At 34.8% G+C, this 20,139-nt stretch overlaps 1 protein-coding gene across 1 annotated transcript in view; it reads right to left on the bottom strand.

Annotated features, from left to right (window-relative positions):
* CDH12 (cadherin 12) overlaps positions 1-16,619 on the bottom strand; it is a 152,722-nt gene extending 136,103 nt beyond the window's left edge. Inside the window, exon 1 of the mRNA XM_085220392.1 lies at positions 16,237-16,619. Coding sequence (XP_085076518.1) covers positions 16,237-16,467 — 231 coding nt within the window. The 5' untranslated portion in view covers positions 16,468-16,619. The remainder of the gene's footprint in view (positions 1-16,236) is intronic.
* Positions 16,620-20,139: the final 3,520 nt, after the last annotated feature.

Below are 20,139 nucleotides of genomic sequence, written 5' to 3'. Positions count from 1 at the left end.
CTACATTTCCTTGCTGAGCAATACTGCCTGCTGTGAAAATGATGGAAAAGTACTTTCCTTGTGGACAAGCAAAGAAATAATCTAGTCACGGCAACAGCAAATTAGCAGCACATATCAGCACTGCAGGGTGCATATAGAATTTGAGTAACAATACACTGCCTGTCCTGGAGGTATTATGGACTTTGACACAGGAAAATTAATGATACTATGATACACTCCAGTTCTATAAAACTGTATGTATAGAACAGCCGCAGATGATAACTCTACCTCAATTTACAGAAGGCATTATCATCTCTACTCAGAGGAAAAGAAACAAAGAAATAAAAGAATATAAAGCAATTCAGCAGTACAATTTGTAAACAGTATTCACTCAAATTCAGTGACTTTAATGTCAGTACTTTATCTTTTAGCTGCCTTGCAGCACAACAGCAGTTGTAGATGAGCATTTTGTTTTTCACTCACACCATAGAAGCTCAAAGAAAGATCAGGGAAATGAACCCCGAATCATCTTAATTTATAAGCTAGGAACACCTGAGAAATGATCAGTCCCACTAACTCGAGCTGATCTCAACAAAAAACACCAAGAAAGCACAGCTGTCCTCCCCCCATATGAAACTGGGTCATCACAATGAAGGTTTAAAGATAAAAACGCTAAAAGTCAAGACACAGGAATCAGAGTGCAAATGAGAGGAGACTGGATCTTTTATCATTGCAAAAGTAAATAACTATGTGAAGTTCCCCCACCTGCTGGTTTTAAGCACAAGTATATACCCACTTCTTTTCTACATGCTTGTTTCAAAGGCATTCTTTTCCTGATAAGACAGGAAGGACAAAAATATATATATAATTAAACATATGTAAACCATACTCATTACTAATGAATGTTGCAAAACAGCTAGCAAATGTTTCTAAGAGAAAGTGCAAATGAATTTTACATAGACAAGTATTTTAAAAATACTCATTTTATGAGAATCTTGGAAAAAGAACAGATGAAATTTTAGGCTGTGTTCTACATACAAGATTTTTCTATCACAGACTGTGAATAATGTATGCCTCCTTTCTCCTTATACGTTTTGATTTTTTTTTTTAAATTTATACAAAATTATAATGAATATTTTAATTGTCAGGCATACATAATAAAGTACTAACCTTCACAAGAATAAATATAATGTTTAGAGTGTAATCTAATATTTAAAAACTGACTTCTGTTTTTCTTCACTCCTTTAACCCTTGTTCCAAACCAAATTTTTCTCTTGACAAATTCACTGAGTTGCAATTTTCTTATTTTCTTTCCTCTTTAAAAATTCTTAACTAGACTTTACACTACCCTTCAGTATCGCAATGAAAAAATTATTTAAATAGAGCATATTTTGTAAATCAAATGCATTAACAAATAATTTTTTGTTTCTGTAATCATTCTTATAACTTTGGATTGCTTATTTCATGCTTTGTCTTATCAATCACTTAGGAACACATCAGAATTTAATAATGTAAATGTAAATCTGTCAGTGAAACAGAAACATGATCTGTCTTGTCATTTGTTGTTCCTTGCATGTTGTTCCTCCTTTTAAATAAAGTTTAGAGAAAGTAGGATGACTAAAGATAGAAGCACTCATCCTAGAGTGGAATAGCTTCTCCATATCATATTTTGAATAGCTTGGGGTTGCGAGTTAAATCTACGTTAGCAAGTAAATTGAATATGTAAGAGTAGATCTTAGAATGTGCCAGCTGATGCTGAGGAACCAATGCCCACACTAAAAGCACCTTATGGATTTTTGCTTCAGAAAAGATCTTATCTGGTTGGATGGACTAAGTGACAATTTGTGTAGCAGACTCTCAGTTCATTTATATGCAAAAGTAATCAAGCTTGAATCAAGCTTGCACTAAGACCTCTGTTAACAAAAGTGCAGCAAGTCTGAATGATCAAGAGATTTGATTCAAAAGTCCACTTTAGATCAGAGCAAAAATGCTCATAGAAGTTCACCAGCTGTCAGCTAATGCACAAATGTCAGGATTCTGAAACATAATCAGGGCTTTAATAGGTAAGAAAGATAACATCAATCTTTTTATTTGAGAGACTCAGAAAGATTTCTCTTTTAAAGAAAGGTCCTATTTATTTTTGGACACAGCTCAAAACAGAAGCGGACATTACATTATGCTTGTATTATAAACTTAGAGAAATCTCATTAAGAAGGGATACGTGACTCTCAGCAGATGGAGATAAAAGTCAGCATCAGATGAAGTAAAGGGGAATCCAACGTGAAAAAATGGTTTATTTTTAGTTCCCTAAATCTGAAAAGCATTTATGTTAATAGTCAAAATGTGGAATATTTGCTCCATTTAGGTAAATACCTTTACTGGCTTTCTTTGTAGACATTATTTTAGGCCTTTGTTCAGCCTGTTCCTTAGCTTATAATGCCCATGAATATTAAGACTATAAATTATTTGCAGCTATTTAATTACATGATTATAATATAATGTCAATGGCTTTGCAAATCCTTATGTAGTTTTACACGTGTTTATCTTTTTAACTTACTTGCTTTTTTCCTGAAGATTTGAGCCATGTTTCTGGTCTGTAACACCAGAGATAAAATACTGAAGAAAGCAATTTATTCTGAATATTTATCTAACTCATAGCATGCCAATTATCCACAGGTAAAAACCACAGCAATAGAACCCAAACAAGTATACAGAATGAAGAAATCTCTGGTTCCTTGTGGATATTTGATAGAAAGGCAGCAGGTTATTTTTTCCCTTTTAGTTAAAACAAAATCGATCTGTGAAATACATCAGAGATGTTCAAATTCAGTACATATTTCTTACTAACTTGTTTAGCCTATAGGAGAAGTAATATCAATAGACTGATTACTTATACCATTATTTTTTTTTATTATTATTATTTTTTTTTTTTACAGATTTTTAACTACTGATACTTGGGAAATAATTAGGGAAATGAGTAGTACGTCAAAATTATTTAATACACTGAGGAAATCATTATTTCAGCAACAGTTTCTGGAGCTGAGCTCCCCAAAGAAACAAGTTCAATTCTATTGCAAGAACACAAGAAAAGAAAGTAGAAAGACAGAATATTACAAGTCTAACAGCAGAATACTTTTCTTTGCCTGTTTTCTCTGTTATTCTAATCATTCTGTTATCTAGTCTGATGATCTATGAATGCAGTAGGCTAACAACGAATTGACAGCATCGCCTTTTTCTCCCCTTCCCTTTTTCCTTGAGCTTATTTTACCTTTCAGTTACAAGTTTGACATTATTAACATCAAGACTAGGAATGGACTTAGAAGCTAAGTATTTAATCTAAAGAGCATTGCGGTGGCTGGATGTAGAAAAATTTAATCAGTAATCCCTTATTTCATTTCCAGGTAGGCAGATCTGCCCAGCTGTCTCAGTTGCTGTGTTTTTCAGCATAGACAGAACTCTACACTTATCTATTCAGACATTATCAAACTGTATACTGTTATTTATTTTTTTAAAGTAAAAATAAAAATCAGAATGACTTTATTTTTTCTCTTGCTAAGGTTTTAGTATAATTTTGATAATTACTCTGATAATTCAGTCTTTCCTTTGCTCCAATCCCCTGTTTATGGAAGAGAGCTAATACTTTGCTGCCTCACAAAACTATGGTAAGAATAATCACTGCAATGTTCAGATGCCTTAGCAATAAGGCCCATAAAAGCACATTTCTGAATCCAAGTATTTTATAGAGATTAAAATAAGAGTAGATGACAAAACAATTTGTTTTGTATAGCATAAATTATAATTTCTTTAAAATAGTTCCTCCAAAATGAAAGAACATTAGACAATTTATTTTTCTAGTTCATGACATATTTAAATTTACTATATCCAATAATAATTCTATTCTATATCTGTAATCAGACTCATGTAAGAGCATTACACTCAGCTTGCTGAAGTAGGCATCGTGGAATAAGAACAATTCAGACCCAGGTCTACATAACTTTCAGACATAGCAAATGAACATATCATAATTATAAAGAAACATTTGTTTTTATCTCATATGAAAAAAGATTCTACTCTAGGATCTTTGTTTAATTATACAAAAAAAGTCAGATTTATCATATCTGATACAACAACTATGTAATTGCCTCTTAACTTTCTGATGATACAAATTTACTCTATCAGTATAGAACTTACTCAAAATAAACAGTGCATTATTTAAAAAACACAGAAGCACATACCTTTACTAAAAAGAGCTCTCTGCAGAACCTGTCCACGTTTCAAGGTTTCAGTATCTTTATCACAGTTCTTAAAGTGCACAAATGCTGTCTGTCAGAATTCATTAGGCCCATGTGTGAATTTCCTGATTCTGCAAACACTCATTGATTTTCTTCATGCACTTTACTACTAGCATCAATTAGGGTTAAACGAGCAGCAGTTACCAGCTGTTGGTTTGATACAGCTGGATTTGACAAGCAGGAGCTATTGACTGGCTTATATTATAGTGCTGAAAAAGTCCTTTAACATACCAGAAAATAAACATTGCATTAATAATTTCAATGAGATTTTTTATCTCGTCTTGCACTCTGCCAACACAGAGCAATTAGACTACTTTTTTTTTTTTTAATTATTATTTAAATTGTAATCCTTAATTCACATAATCTGTAATAGCTAAATATCTATAAGCTGTTTTTCTGGACATACTATGTCAACTTAATTATCCAAATGTGTATTCTGACACCCTGAAGAAAATGATTTTGCTTTCTGTGCTATGAAGACTCAAGTAAGTATAGAAAAATCAAAAGACTGGTGTGTGTGTTTCTGACAAGCCTAAATTCTTATTTAACCAGCGCATATAACACCTGCTCTGCCTATGTGGTTATTCATTTGGTATATAAAGACTGTACACAAATGTACACAGAACTTTGAAGGTTTTTGAATTTGCAAGATAAACAAAGTCTTCATACACATAAATAAAGCAGAAGGTATAACAAAAGCTCCCTTTCATTTACTTCTGGCTTTTCAGCTTATCAGGCAGTCAGACTAACGTATTGTGATTTCAGCTCTTATCTACTTTACCAGGTCATTCCAGTTTCATGAAACAGATTGCAAAGCATTTTAAATGACCTACTGCATTTTCTAAAAACAGCATAAGATTTGAATAAAAAGATAAACCCATCGCAGCAGGAAGACATATGGCAACATTTGTGCTTAATATCTACTTGTCTTTTGCTACTAGTTGAATTTAGGCTTGAGTGCAGGTACCTCTGCAATGAGGGTTGCCACATTTGTGCTGCGTGTGGATTGCTTGGGAGGTTTCATTACACCTGATTGGGTCCCCTTCCCGGTCTAAGCTGGCCTGGCCACAGTTTAAGGTGGTGCCCTCTCACCTGAAGGCAGAGATAAAATTGCATAGGCAGCATGGAAAACCAGGTGTGCAGATGCAGTATGAGCTCAGCCCAAGAGCTAACCTGATAATAAATAACACATAGCTTTAGTATTCAGCACTTAGGCCAAGTTGAAAAGTAATGGGCCCCTCTTAGGTGCTTGTAGGGTGTTCTGAGGAGGTTCTATGAGATTTTCAAGCAAGATTCACCACCAACATAGAATAGAAAGCTACAGAAATAGTTAGTGTGAAATGGTAGGTGCAAGCAGTACTGCTACTTACGCATATTCATGCACAGCTGTATTAATGACATTTATTTTCTTCTGCTGCTGGTAAGAATTCTTAACACCCTATTTGCTTTTTGGCAGTCACTGCACATTGGGTAAATGTGTATTCATGCACAGTGTGAATACTTGCAACAGCATAACAAAGCTCTTGCTAGACAGACATTTTTCTCAATACCACAGTAGCTGCTGACCTGCACTACTATTTTAAAATTTCTAATCTAATATTATTATTAATAGATCTTCATTTAATAAACTGCTCGTTAGCACATTACCATGTGAGGTATTGCAGCTGTTTGTGTATTTTTACACATGGGAAGTAAAGTTTTTATTTTTCACTAAGCAAAATGATATGTAAGTAAAATTATTTTTCTATTAAAAACTGAATTATTCCTTGATCAAATCCCTGCATATAAAACTGTTCAAAGAACTTTCAGCAAAGTTGAAGGAGTCACACTTGCAGACAAGCCCAATGCAATGACTTGAGATCTCCCTGTTATTACCCCAGTATTTCCTGCAGCAAAGCTCTGCATTCAAGGAGCCAGAACCATGTCTCTGGCAAGGGAAAAAAGCGGGGGCTTGGAGAAAACAATAAGGTTAGAGCAAGCATAGCTCACTATAATACTTTCAAGCATTTGTTTGTGGAGACATTGGTGGTGGCTCTGTGTTTACTAGCTTTCAGAAGATTATTTGTTTGTGAACATCTTCACTCCCTGCATGCAGACGTAATCTGTTCTTATATCTACAACAACCCTTGGTGAGGAGACCTCAATTTTGGATTTACATGGTCTAATAAGAAGCACTGCCTATTCATTGCTGTGAAAGTGTCATCTGTTGGCTGCATGTTATGTCCCCCATCTTACATTAGTGAAGAAGGGATTGAATTAGGTATTGTTTACCTAATTGCATCTTCTCCTCTTTGCCTCTTTTCCAGGACAAGAAATCCCACCTTAGTAGTGCCTTGCTGAAGAGTCAGTCCAAAGGCATTCATTCCCTTTGTATCCTTCTCTACTTTTCCCAGCTCTTTGGAATACACATCCTCTTTAAAGTTAGAGACAAATAATTCACCCAATGCTGAAGACACAGGTTCACCAGAGATTTAGATGCAAGATTGTATTAACAACATTTATTCTTTTCTGCTGCTGCTGAGAATTGTTAACATCCTATTTGCTTTTTGGCAGTCACTGCACACTGAGCAAACATGCAAACAAGTATTATAAAACAAGATCTCATTTGAGAGAGATCATTATTGCCTAGGAGCACAACATTTTATTAATTAAGTTGGAATTACTTCCCTCTCCAGTATGCTTGACTTGTTATAAAATTTCATCTATTATGTTAATCCACAGTTTCATGAGGTCTTTTTCCCATTCTTACTATTCAGCCTTTGTCTTTACTACCTCAAACAGCTTAGCATCAGCAACAAACATTGTCATGTCATCTGGATACTCAAACCTTTTTTCACATAATTTGTAAATATGCTAAACAACATAGATTCCAACCCAGTTCCTTACTGATACAGAATATAGCACAGTATGTTTGTACGAAAAACAGGTGTATATTTTTTTCAGTGATCAGTTAAGTATTTTCATGACACTATGGCTTTCATCTATCACTGAAAATTACTTTTCTTTTCAGTAAGCAGCAACCAAGTCATAATGGCAGTAGTTCAACTTTATCAGTAATAAGTGTGGCTTACATGTTCAGGGACTGAGCTAAAAAAAAACCACAATGTACACAAAGGAATTATCTCTGTAATTAAAGCTGGTGCTAGAAGACTTGAGTATTATTCCAAGCTCTCCTTTGTTCTCTATGCACGCTTTTTTCTTTTGTTGAAGTGTAAGAACAAGTACAAGTGCATGTAGCTGTTTAAATAGATAATACAGCACTTCCAAAAAGTATTTATATGCTGTTTAGGTTAATAACAATATAGCTCAATCCATAAAATTTTGGCTACCATCAGTGAAGCCAATAATTTCAGAAGACAACAAAGCACAGGAACTTAAGAAGAACATAGACAAAGAAAAACATTATGCTTTATCTAACTGATGGAAAATATTAGCATGGCAAGAGACTACCTTGCATACCACAGTGTTATGTAGTGAGCATGCCTTGTAGTCCTGTGTCCCTGCTCTGGGGCACGAGTCTCACCAGTACTAAAAAGACCAGGATCTTGACCGCCATCATTACTGTTTCTTTCTATCTACAGCTTTATTACTACAATTTCTAATTTTGTAGGAAGTTGTTCTTTTTTACTATCTCACTTCATGAATGCTCCTTTACATCTTATTCCATCTGTTCTACTCAAACTCATTTTTGTCCCCTTTTTAAAATTTGTAGTATAGCAAGAACCAGCAGGGTTTTCTTTTTTTTTTTTTTCCTTCCATGCACTTCTGAAATGAAACCTTCTCTGGAAGAAAAAGAAAAAGAAGTTTAAGCTGATAACTGATAGTTAAAACTATATTATGTCTACTTTCAGCATGCTAATGCTGGATAGATATTTTCTTCACTTGTTATTATGTCTTTCTGCTTTTCCTTTCCCTTTTTCACCTTCTTTGAGATAACAGTCCCTGGGCTGGATAGGGGAGGGAAAGGACATTCAGCAGTTCGTCATTTCTGTGCCTTTCACCTTCTTGCCTGTGTAACACTGTAATTTATCTATCACTGCCATGTGACAGCCATAGTATGGATGCTTCCAGCATCACGCAGCAAACCTAAAAAGGCAAGGCTTTTATGCCAGTTAAAAAATAATCCTGAAAAAAATAAGAAGGGCAATTTTTAATCGGATAGTTTTTGTGACTGAGTTCAGCTTCTACCCCTAAAAACAGCCTAATCTCAGTTTTGGAAATAACTCTACAATATTATTGCATTATTTTGTGCTTTACAATATACATTTAGATTAGGTCAATGTTCAGCAACAAAGAGAGAGAACTATGCAACGGCATTCTTATAAAAAATATTTTCTACTATCAAGACAATTTGAATAATATCCATTTATTTTCATTTACTATTTTTTTTTCATCTTGCTACATTCCATTCTTCTTCTTTGTTGAGAGTTTTTTTTGTGGGTTTTATTTTTTTAGACTTTTCATTCATGTTTTTTTGCAGTTTATTCCAAGTTGTAAAAAATTAATCTAATCTATGGATTTACATCTAATACAATGTGGAAGAAAGACAAGGATCACTTACAGAAGTTTTTCCTGTCATTACATTTCCACCAGCATATATGGAAAAAAATTAAGCAAACTTTTGGGTACAAATGGCTTTCTTCAAATCAAAGCAGAAGTTGCAGATTTCTCAGACACCTAAAATTCTTCCTCAGAATTTAATTGAATCTGTAACAGACCCTCTGTAAAGAACAAATAAATGTTAGGGGTTTTTTTTTTGCAGCAGAGTGGATGTCAGGCACAAGAAGGATTAGAGGATGGTTATCTCTAGAGGCAGAAGAGAGACAGATCATTTACAGTCTCTGCAACGTGGAGGTGGTGAGGGAGAGTGGAACTGCACTTGCCATAAAACCTGTTCCCAGTCCATTGCTTTTGTTTCAGATGGAGATACAAATTGTGATTTGATGTATGTACTTCAGAAGAACAGGAGTAGCTCAGGACTTTCGTGCTTTTGGGGCCCTCACTCACAAACTGTGCTAGATGTGACTGCAGCAACCGATAAGACTCTCAGTCCCAACTGTCTTAATTGCCTTTTATGTCCTACACATACAAATATTAACTGCAGTGGATGAAAAAACAGTAATCATTTGCTTCCTCTACAGGTTGGTGCTAGACAAAACAAGTTGGTACTAGACCTCTTGAGAAATTCTTTGTCTTTTTTTGAAAAGAATGTCTAATCAATATTTGATTACATTTTACTGGGGAAATGTTTTTGCTTCAGCCCTATATTATTAAAAAAAAAGATTTTAGATTTGAAATTTGATAATAAATTTTATTCTATACTCATATGTTTTTTTTAAATTTCTTTGATTTTTCATGCTACGATTTCATAAAACATATGTTGCAGTGATCATAAAATTTATTCAATTTCTGAACCTCCTAATTATTTTGGTTTACACACTGTTCTCCAGGAGTGACTATAGGCATTTAATACTTTTCCAAGTTTTGCTGTCTGGCTAATTTTATTTCATTTCTTAATAGGCATTTTGGTGCTCTTCCAGAAAGGAGATCTTGCAAACTCAGCTATTTATTCCTTAAGTTCAATTGTCATTGATGTTTTAATGTTTTATTAGTTATGAACTCACTTCTAAGTTAACAATATGCCAGGTGATTCAGCAACCCTCAGCCAAACTCCAGATTTAGGTTTAACAAATTCAAAACCTTCAAATTCACTTTGATTAAAAGAGCAGACTATTTTCCTTTGTCCATGTCCCTAGGACCTCCAAAATTCTTTATTATTCTTTCTCTGTCTTTCTTTCAATTACCTCTTGATTCCAACAAGCTTTCCATCCAGTAGACACCACATATACAAGAATACTCAAAAGATAACCACAATAGATGTAAGGCTTTCCTTAGCAGTTTAATTCCCACTACCTCAACTATATTTCTCGATTAGTGTTAACAATTTAAACTTCAGACACATGCTAAAACCATCAGCACCATCCACTCAGCTGTGTTCAGAAGTCTTTTGGGAGCTGGAAGCTTCAAACTAACAGGACTTCCACTACAAGCATTCATTCTTTTGTGATCACTATGTTCAAGTCTGCTGGGTTTTAGAGTTCTAATGTTTTCTATCCACGACTTCTTTAGCAGTTCCCACCCAATCATCACAACCTTCTAGAACTTCTGAAATGTGGGTTGCAGCTCAGGATGTTCATCGTTTCTTTTTATTTTGATCTCTCTGCACCCTTAATTCACTTATTCTCACATGCAACCTCTGTTACTCTCATTCATAATTGTCATGAATGCAAGAACCACAGGCAGAAGGTGTTATTGTCAGTGTTTTGATTTTAATCTTCCCACTATAAGCTACCTAAGTAAATCAATGAGTGAAGTCACAAGAGCAATAAGAAACATTCTATGGTATGCAGGTTGCTCATCTCTACCACACGAGAAAGTAAAGCTGAGGCTTTGTGCACCTTTTAAAAAGATGAGCTTGCAAAAGTGAACATTAAATGCAAGTCTGATTTGCTCATGGGAGCTTTGCATTTCTACCTCCATCTCAGAGTTTCATGCGCAGCTGTCAAAACATCTTTGTGTCTCACACACTTTATACAATATATAAGAAGCAAAGCTTTCAAAGTCATCGCATTTTTTCACCAGACAATAAGTAATGGAGACAGAAGTCTCAGCTCAACAGTGATAAGCAAAGTTAAGAGCTCTGGTTCCAGTTCTGATTCCTCTCAAACCTTTTTGATATTTCATTTCTCTCCATCTCTTTTCTGTAATAAACTGTGACAATGCTTTTACTTGAAAATGTATAAGGTATAAACTCAGTGAGTTCATTTAGTAAGCCAGGCTAAAAGTGATCATGTGTGACTCTGTGATCATAGTTAAAATTATCATCTAAGACCCACAAAGGTCCAACACGAATTTTCCTGTTATGTCTGCAGACAGAGTAGGGTATATGAGTTTCTGCAGGATAAAGACATTGTGAACGATTTCTATAATTACTATTCCAAAGATCTTTCAAATGAAAATCACCCTGAAACTATTGACTGGGGGGAATTAACACAATACTTGTAGTGGTCCCTACAACAACTCCTCTCACCTGCTTGAAGATGGTACCATGTAAATGTTGAATGGAAAAGATTTACAGGTCTCTCTCCAGTTATTTTTACTGTTACTTCTGAGCATAGAATGTGATAAGCTAGGAAAAATCCTTTTGACAGGTTTAAATGAAATATAAAGACTGTCTTAACAGAAATCTAGTAGATACATATATATATATATATATCTATATAAAGCACTCAGGCTTTTATTTATTTATTTTCCTACAAAGGGCAGTGGCTTTCGAGTTCAGTGCATGCATTTCTTTCCTTAATTCTATTTGTTTTTTTTTTCTTTCAGATTAACACAAGGCTTATGAAGAACACACACAAAAGGAAAAAAAAAAAAAAAAAAAAAAAAAAAAGAAAGCCATAGTAGTATAGATTTCTTTGTCTGAAAAATTCAAATGCAAAATTTTCTTCACAGAGTGCCCTATCACCCAGACACTCACCTGTAATGGAAAAGAACGGTAACATCTGAGTTAAGAAAGAGGTGCTAAGTTAAGTCTGATGGAAGGTGGTTTACATTAATTTTAATATAATAAAAACTATCCACTATAAAATGCATAAATGAGTTCTTTGTTCATATTTCAGATGCAGAGGATAAATTATTATGCATCAGAAAAGCACTCTCTTCTGGTCACAAATATAAAGCTCTTTTTCCATCTAATCATCACAGCTTCTGCCTTGATATATGAGGAAATGTCTGAAGAAAATGAAGACTTCTCAGTATTGAGTTAATATTTTTCATCTATGCAGTATCATATACTGTTGTGTTCACTCCGTACAGCCCCAGGGCAGTTGTGACTATAACATTTTTTAGGTGGTGGGGATCACAGCAATAAAAAATGTAAAGCAGTTTGTTTGCAAGCAGGTATAATCTAACAGAGATTTAAAAGAACAAAATTATGCAAAACATAAGTATTTCATTAGCAAGATAATGAATTCGCAAGCTGAGAATATTTTGTTGCTGCACACTGAAACAAACAAACAAACAAACAAAACAACGAAAAAAAAACACCAGAAAAAAGTGTCTATTGCCTTGAAAAGCAATTTGCAATATTTTCCAATCCAACTGTCTGTGTTCAGTATAAGTTTCCATTTGCCTGTCGCTGCACTCTTGAGGACAGCCACAAAAAGTCTGTGTAGGTGCACAACGTATGAAAAAGATGTAATGCATTAACACACAGATAATGATATACAAGAATACATAAATACAAAGACTTATGTAAATGGAATAAAACTACATGTTTAACTCCTTTAAATATGACACACTTTACATATTTAGCAACTAAAAACTGATACTTTGCCGGTATTATTTTGTTAATGAAGAACCTATACTTCTCTCATCTACTTTGTTCTCTTGAGCCTTCATTTTATTATGCTGCCCCTGCATATCACTATTGAAACAGAGCAATGAAGAATAGGTTCAGTAATGAAGAATAGTTTCGGTTTTTAATGTTTCAGCAAAGTTAGACCTCCCTAAGTAACCCTTTTATAAGGTCAATTCCAACTGCATCTTGTTAGTCATTTTAAACTGCAATAAGACAAGGCCGTACTTGAAAATCAGATCTGATGATTTCTATCACCTTTCAGTGAGGACTAAGTTGTGGCACAAGAAAATAATCATGAATATTTTTTCAATTTTATTAAACGTACTGTTTTGCACGGCCTACTGGAGCACTAAGAAGTCAAATCACAGCAAAATATGTAAACAAGGGTACATATCACAGTAAGCCTTTTAGCATTCCTCCAACTTGCACAAGTCACATAGCAACACTGTATTCCAATTTCCCATTTTAAGGTTTGCTAGATGGATCTCCAGCAAGGAAGCTTCTCTTTTGTTTGGCAACTTGTTAGATGTTCATGGCACTCTGTACTACCAAAACAGAGGATTTCCAGATCTTGCTTTGACATTCAGGTTAAATGGCAAAGCATATTAATTTTTATTTATTTATTTATTAATGTCAGCTTATCATGTGTCAACAAGAAGCACCATCTCAGGATCTCTACTGAGCTAGACTGCATCAGTTCCTAAACTATATTTTGATTTGTAACCTGACACTTCCTGAAACAGTCTTCTAAAAACAGACATAAAATGAATTGAGTGTGTTGGCCGATAACAGCTGACATTAATGCTGTAAATCTGTGTGCTCTTCCAGGTGGCTTCCAAAATTAACTAGTCACCCCTAACTGTTTAGTGAAATTGTCACTGATTTAATAGACACATTAAACTCCTATTTATAAATTACTGTGACATTACTAGTGCAGCGGTTCCAGAATAAGCAATATGAGCTCCTATGCAGCTGTAACTCTATTGTGCCCAGCTATCATGGCTGGAAAATGAACATAAAAATAAATTGTAATTCCTGAAATATCCTGAACTCTAATATTTTCAATATCTCTTTAAAATACAACACAGTAATATTAAAAAGAGAATTACCTTGAAAATGTATGGTTGTGGAGTAACGCTAACTTATAATAAACATCAAACAGTTATTTCTGCACCTAAGAACTCAATACCATTTCATATCTTAATTTTTTCTATCATTTTAAAAGAATACATATGATATAAAGATACTGATTAAACTCTGTTGAGTGTATTTTGACACACTGAGAACTGTGTGAATTTATATTATGCATGTCTTTCACTATCTGGCCTAGAAAGAACAATTTTTTCCACAGAAGTTCTCTCATTCAGTTCTTTGCTCTTTTGAGAACTTCTTGGAAAAAAAAAAAAAGGGCGGGGGGGGAGGGGGGGGGAAGGAGAGGGACTAGAGGGGAATGGTAACATTTCCATCACCTTCTTTTCCTTCTGTTTGTTTCACCACAAGAGATTAAGTAAAGAAGACATCAAATAAGTGGCAAATTCCTTTTCAAGTAGACTGAAGCAAATATTTAATATGTGAATATGCTAGATTAAACATCAAATGGATGCTTGACAGATAATAAACATGTTTCATAGATGATAATCTGGAATATATTGAATAAAAGTAGATTTTCTGACAAGCTTATTGATGGACTAATGGAGCACACTTTTTGTTGTTGTTTCACCACTAAGGTCCTCCTATATTTTATTTTCTTTAGTATTTAATAGTGGAACACTTCCTTCTGGCATATGATAACCTTTCAAGAAACATCGCTATCATTTGTGCTACAGTGCAATTTGACTTAACATTATGTTTGAAAAACATATTTTCAGCAAGTTGAAACAGTTTTTAAAAAGTTTTATGAGCTATAAACATACCAAGTAAATCTGTGATGTGATAAGCATTACTTTTAATGGAAATATCCTATTAATTTTAAAGCTGCTTACAAGCTCAAATTTAAATGTATTGATAATAGTCAATTTTATGCAAGAGTAATATAATTTTGGCTGCTCAGGGCTGACCCTAAATGACTACCCAGGCTATCTTACATAAAAGGATAAAAACTAATGAATTACAGTGATGCAGCGTTAGCATCTCTGTCTTCAGAGGTAAAAAGCACAGCAATCATGTTGCCCATGCTACTGCGTGTGTGTAGTAGTGTGATTAGAGTCCTCATTTGCCTCTTTAGTGGTGGCCAGAAGGAAAAAAGGTGTTAGACAAAGGACAACTGGTAGTAACTGGACGTTACAAAGATGCAATTTTTCATGATAGGATCGGACTGTTCTCAGCTTGTAAATGAAACTCATCATATTATATTTGCAATATAAACATACTGTCTTAATGCAAATATTTCCGGCTAATATATTCTAGTGCTTAACACTGGTGCCTACATCTCTAATATTCAAGAATACTTTTGTCTGGTTTTTCCAAGCACCTTATGAGCCAAGTGTAGCCTCACGCTGCTCTATTTATACGCTTATTATTTGTAATAACTTTCTGGAAGGGAAGAAGGGAAAATTAAGTTTTTGTGAATTTCATTTATATTTAGAAACAAACTAACAAACAAAACATCATAATTCATAGCCTCTACAGTAAGAATAAATAAATAAATAAATAAATAAATAAATAAATGAAAGACACAGCATTAAAGTTAAAACTGAAAGATGACACCCCATGTTTTTGGAATCTGAGCCTTGCTGTCTAGCGAAGTGGCATTTAGGGACCCAGGAAATTAATCCTTGCCTTCTTATTTTCATTGAATATATAGCCTTTACATAAACTGAAAATTATGCATAGCGTGCAGTTATATACTGTGCTTGTATTCTTCTCAGGTCTAATTTTAAGCCATCTTTTCTGAAAGCTCTATTATCCAAATTCACCCTGACACCCCTCAAACAACCAGCTACTGAGGTCCTATTATAGAAACAGTAGTCATGTAATGAGAGAACTGCATAAATTCTCTGCATGCTTGTGTGTTTACACACAGAGTATAAAAGCTATAATGCAAGACTTTGAATCATGAAGCAATAAATCACATTAGAAATAATTTGCGAACAATCAGAAAGAAAAGCAAGGGATACTGAAAACCAATTTGGAATAATAATACCAACCACAGAAATGACTGTACATCCTGGGCTAGAGACTTCTAGGTTTAAATCTTTTCCTTGATGTCAGTCTGACATTCACTGTTAAAAATCGTGTAAAAAAGTTATGTTTTTTGCAACACAAACTTATCTCAAAACTACCAAATTTTAGTTTTATTCTAAAATCAAGGACAAGGAAATAAGACAAACATATAAAGAAAGCAAGTCAATGTTTTAAACATGTGCACTAAAAATAGCAATCATGACTAATGCAGCTGTATGAGAGGTTGAATGTTGAAGGGGATGGACAGAGGGAGCTACTGTCAGCTGAAAGTCTGCCCCATCAGAAACAGGTACATATTTATAGCACATTGCACTCTTTGTCTGCATCATTTCAACTTTTAAATAAAGAGTAAAAAATTACCTTTCCCACATACTGAGGTTCGGAGCCCATGTACTCCTCCAGCACAAAAAATTGATTCCACACCCAGCCTCGTTTGACTCGCTGGGCAGATGATCTCCTCCCTGGCACTGGGACAACATTTTCTCTTGGCTCTGCTTCTAAAGTCTGTTGTGGCTGTGGATGCAGTGGCGTTAGGAGACCTCCATCAAACAGGACCCAGAGAAGCAGGGATAAGCAGTTCCTTGTAAGCATTGGCAATGGCTTCCCTACAGCAAGTAATAAAAACTCCAGCACTTAATGCAGAGCAGAGTAATCCAGGTTTGAGGTGTCTGTGGCCTCCACCACTTAGCTTCTGATTTTATTGCGGAAATGCTAATGCAGGCATTAATCCTTCTGATGACAAGGTTTTTGCCGCATTAAATTCCATCTAAAGGGACCTATAAAAGAGATTTACATGGCAACATCAAATTACATAAAATTACATTGAAGTGTTCATCAAAATTCTCACACCTAGTTAGTTTCTAGAGAGAAAGAAAAGATTAGGAATCACAGTTTTAAAAGCAATTACTGTTTCGATTGTAGTAGCACTGAGCTGCTCTGGAATATGGTGCAGTTAGCACAGGAATAGATCATTCTTGCCCTGCTTGCCATTATGTTTGTGTCTAGCTGAGGACAGGCCTATACCCCCTGCTTTATGACCCTGCTATCTCACAAAACTTTCACCCATCAGTGATGCATTTACTCTGGATACAGACATAAAACACCGGGCAAGAGAGGACCCACTCTTCTACTCTCTAGAGTAGGAATGCTTTGCTTTTTGTCTTTGCCAGAACAGCACCCTGGACATATCCTCCTTCCGTGACTACGGATGGATATGGACAAAGCTTATATTGAACTACTGACCCTGGGAGGCAGATTTGCATGAACTTTGCGAAAACTGAAGAAGTGGGAAACAGTGCCCATACAGCTAAACACCGCAGAGCTGTCAACACACAATATGCTGTCTGTGACAGACGTTCTCTTCTCACAAAGCTTGTATAAAAATGGAAGCTATGTTGCTCTTCAGCAATACTGTAAAACACATTAAAAAAACCACAGTCTTGATCTATGGGAGCAAATGATAGAACTGCAGTCAATGTAGAAAATGAAACAACACAGAAGCCAGTAAGATGAGACACTGACATTCATTTATACTGACAAATGCCAGGTACACAGATTAAAAATAAATCAGCGCTAACGAACTACAGAGCTTAGAGAGAACCATCACATCAAGGTGACAATTAAAACTGTGGTGATTCTTGTAGCAGCCAAATGCTATCATCATAGAAAGGGGAAAAAAAAAAAAAAAAAAAGCCCTAGAAGGACTTGAAGGAATTGTTTTTGCTCTCATACAGCTCTGCTTACATCACCACAGACCACTTTAACAGAAAGATAGATAATAAAAAATACTGTTTTCTAGCCAGTATAATTAACAGAGATGCTTTCTTTTAGTATTTATGAAATGTTCTGATTCATTGTCTTAAGTTAATAAAATGACAGTACTAAAGGATGTAAATATTTAATAATATGGATTGTAAAATATATAAAATGAACCTCTAGCTGTCATTTGCAACTTTGCACCAAATTCAGCAGCAATAAAAAATTGTGAAAATGAGTACTCATGCCATCTAAAAATGCTGTGGCACAGCCCACAAGAAAAACAGTGCAAAGACTTATAAATCCACAGAGTTCATGCTGAAACAAATGGAGCTATTCTAGAATTTAGAATTAGCCAATAAGCCATACCACAAATGCATTTAGAGTAAAGTGAACATCAGTAAGTATTGAGGCAATGCAAATTCTTTTGTGTTTACTCTTCCCACCCTTTCAAGCTAACAGTGTTTCTATTAATAGAGCATGGCTTTCATGAAGCTAACCATGTCTATGCTGGCCCTGATTAAGGTGTTAAATCTGAACTTTTGTATTTTCATAATGGTCAGGACATCTGACAAATAGTTTCCATGCAATGGTTCTTTTTCACTGAGGGTGAATGACTGGAAAGCTATATGTTGCATTAGTTGTTTTCTGACAACAAACATTTCTATAAACCACAGTCATATGCTAACAAATTTTAAATTTCAGTGTGGGCTGAAGACTTAAGAATGAATTAATAATCCTGTCTCATTAAGACCTGCATACTATTAATGAAATACCAGCCTGATATCTGGCCTACTGTTTGTCAGGTACAACAAATACTGCTTCTAGGATTTAAGATAGATGCATTATACATTTTAAGAACAAAAAATACAATTTATACCACTATGGAATTCACTACTTGCCTTCAGCCATATTGTGTCATTGATTTTTAAGCAGAAGTTTCTCCCAAATCGATAGAATTCTGCTTAAAAATCAATGACATGATATGGACCTCAGGAAAGAAGACATGGTAAAGTATCTAAGCATATATATATATATATATATATATATATATATATATATATATATATATATATTCTCATTTTCAAACACTGCCAAAGGTTATGTTTTCGTTATGCATAATATTATTACTATGCATAGCAATAACTAACAAAGAAATGTTTGTTACCTACATACTGAAGTACCTAAATAGAAAGGATTTATAATTGGAAGACCAAAAAAACCTAATGAGTTTTGAAGAAAATAAAACAAAAATCCCTAGAAAAATAACTGCAGCTCCTATTCTACACTTCTGTTCTGATTAGAAAGGCTGCATTTTTTGAGTCTTTGAATTCTACCTTCAGAAAGTATCAAAAGTGAAAAGAGCTCCTATTTGCTCATGATACCTCTCTAATAACAACAAAATCATTTTAATTTGCATTTCAATTTTTTTTCAATGAATTTTATTTCAGCAAATGAATCTTTAAGACAGACTCTTAAGACACTGGGGGGGGGAAGGGGAAAATATATTAATATTTAGAATGTATTTTTATTTTTATTAACAACTTTATTTAACAATTCATATTACTTCTTGTGCTTCTCTCTTCAGTGCATTCGATAGCATACAAAATCACATTCAGATTGTGTTCATCCATAACTCAATGCAAAAGGCTTCAAACTCCCATTGTTCTCTAGTTCCATGATTGCAGGGTGCTTGCCTGGCATTTATGGCAAAATCAGAGTAGCTGTGCAAGATGGAAAAAAAGAAAAAGAGGAACTCAAATCATCCTCTTGAATTGCTCAGGCATGGATGGAAGCTCAAAATAAACAAGATAAAAAAGTGGTGGGAAAGCCTGCACTGCTTCACACACCCTGAAATCACATTGTATTCAATTTAGTTCTTTACTGAGGAAGATCTGTACATTATGGTTCTCCCAACAGAGCTCTCTGCCTCTGGCCACATCTGTCAGTCAGGGAGCTTTTAAAATGTTATACAGCACCAAAAGTAATGCAAAGAGATTGAAGGACTTCAGAGAAAGAAGAACAATTCCCCCTTGGCTGAAAGGTTAGTAACCAAGCGCAAAACAGAGAGCACTTTAACCCCTTCTCCACTGGTCTCTCAGACTGTCTTCTGAGAATTTGCTGCAGAGCAAGAAAAGAGCAATGCCAGTAGTTGCTTCGCTCCCTGCAGCTTCAAAACATGGATGACCATGAAAGTCAGAGAAAAAAGAGAGGGTAATAGTGTTGCTCTACAGGACTGCAGCACAGACACCCTTATCAGATGTAGAGTTAACCATGAAGAATTTTCTCTTTTTAATTTAAAGCTCAGCAGTTAGGAGAGAATTCTGTATTTCAGCACTCAAGAAAACAATGCCAGCCAGCCAGCTGCTGTGTATCATTTGAGCAGCAGTAGACTGGGGCATTAGGTCTCTCCCCATCTTCTTTCCCTCCCCAACATTTCATTGATGGCTTTGGAGGAAGCCTGGCTTGATAGTGTGTATTTAATAACACCGTTGGAATGTGAGCAGT

The sequence above is a fragment of the Meleagris gallopavo genome, chromosome 3 (genome assembly GCF_905368555.1).
Source record: "Meleagris gallopavo chromosome 3, MGAL_WU_HG_1.1, whole genome shotgun sequence".
In the NCBI taxonomy this organism is placed as follows: Eukaryota; Metazoa; Chordata; class Aves; order Galliformes; family Phasianidae; genus Meleagris; species Meleagris gallopavo.
Note: the sequence above shows the minus strand (reverse complement) of the source record. Positions and strands in the feature narration are given on the sequence as shown.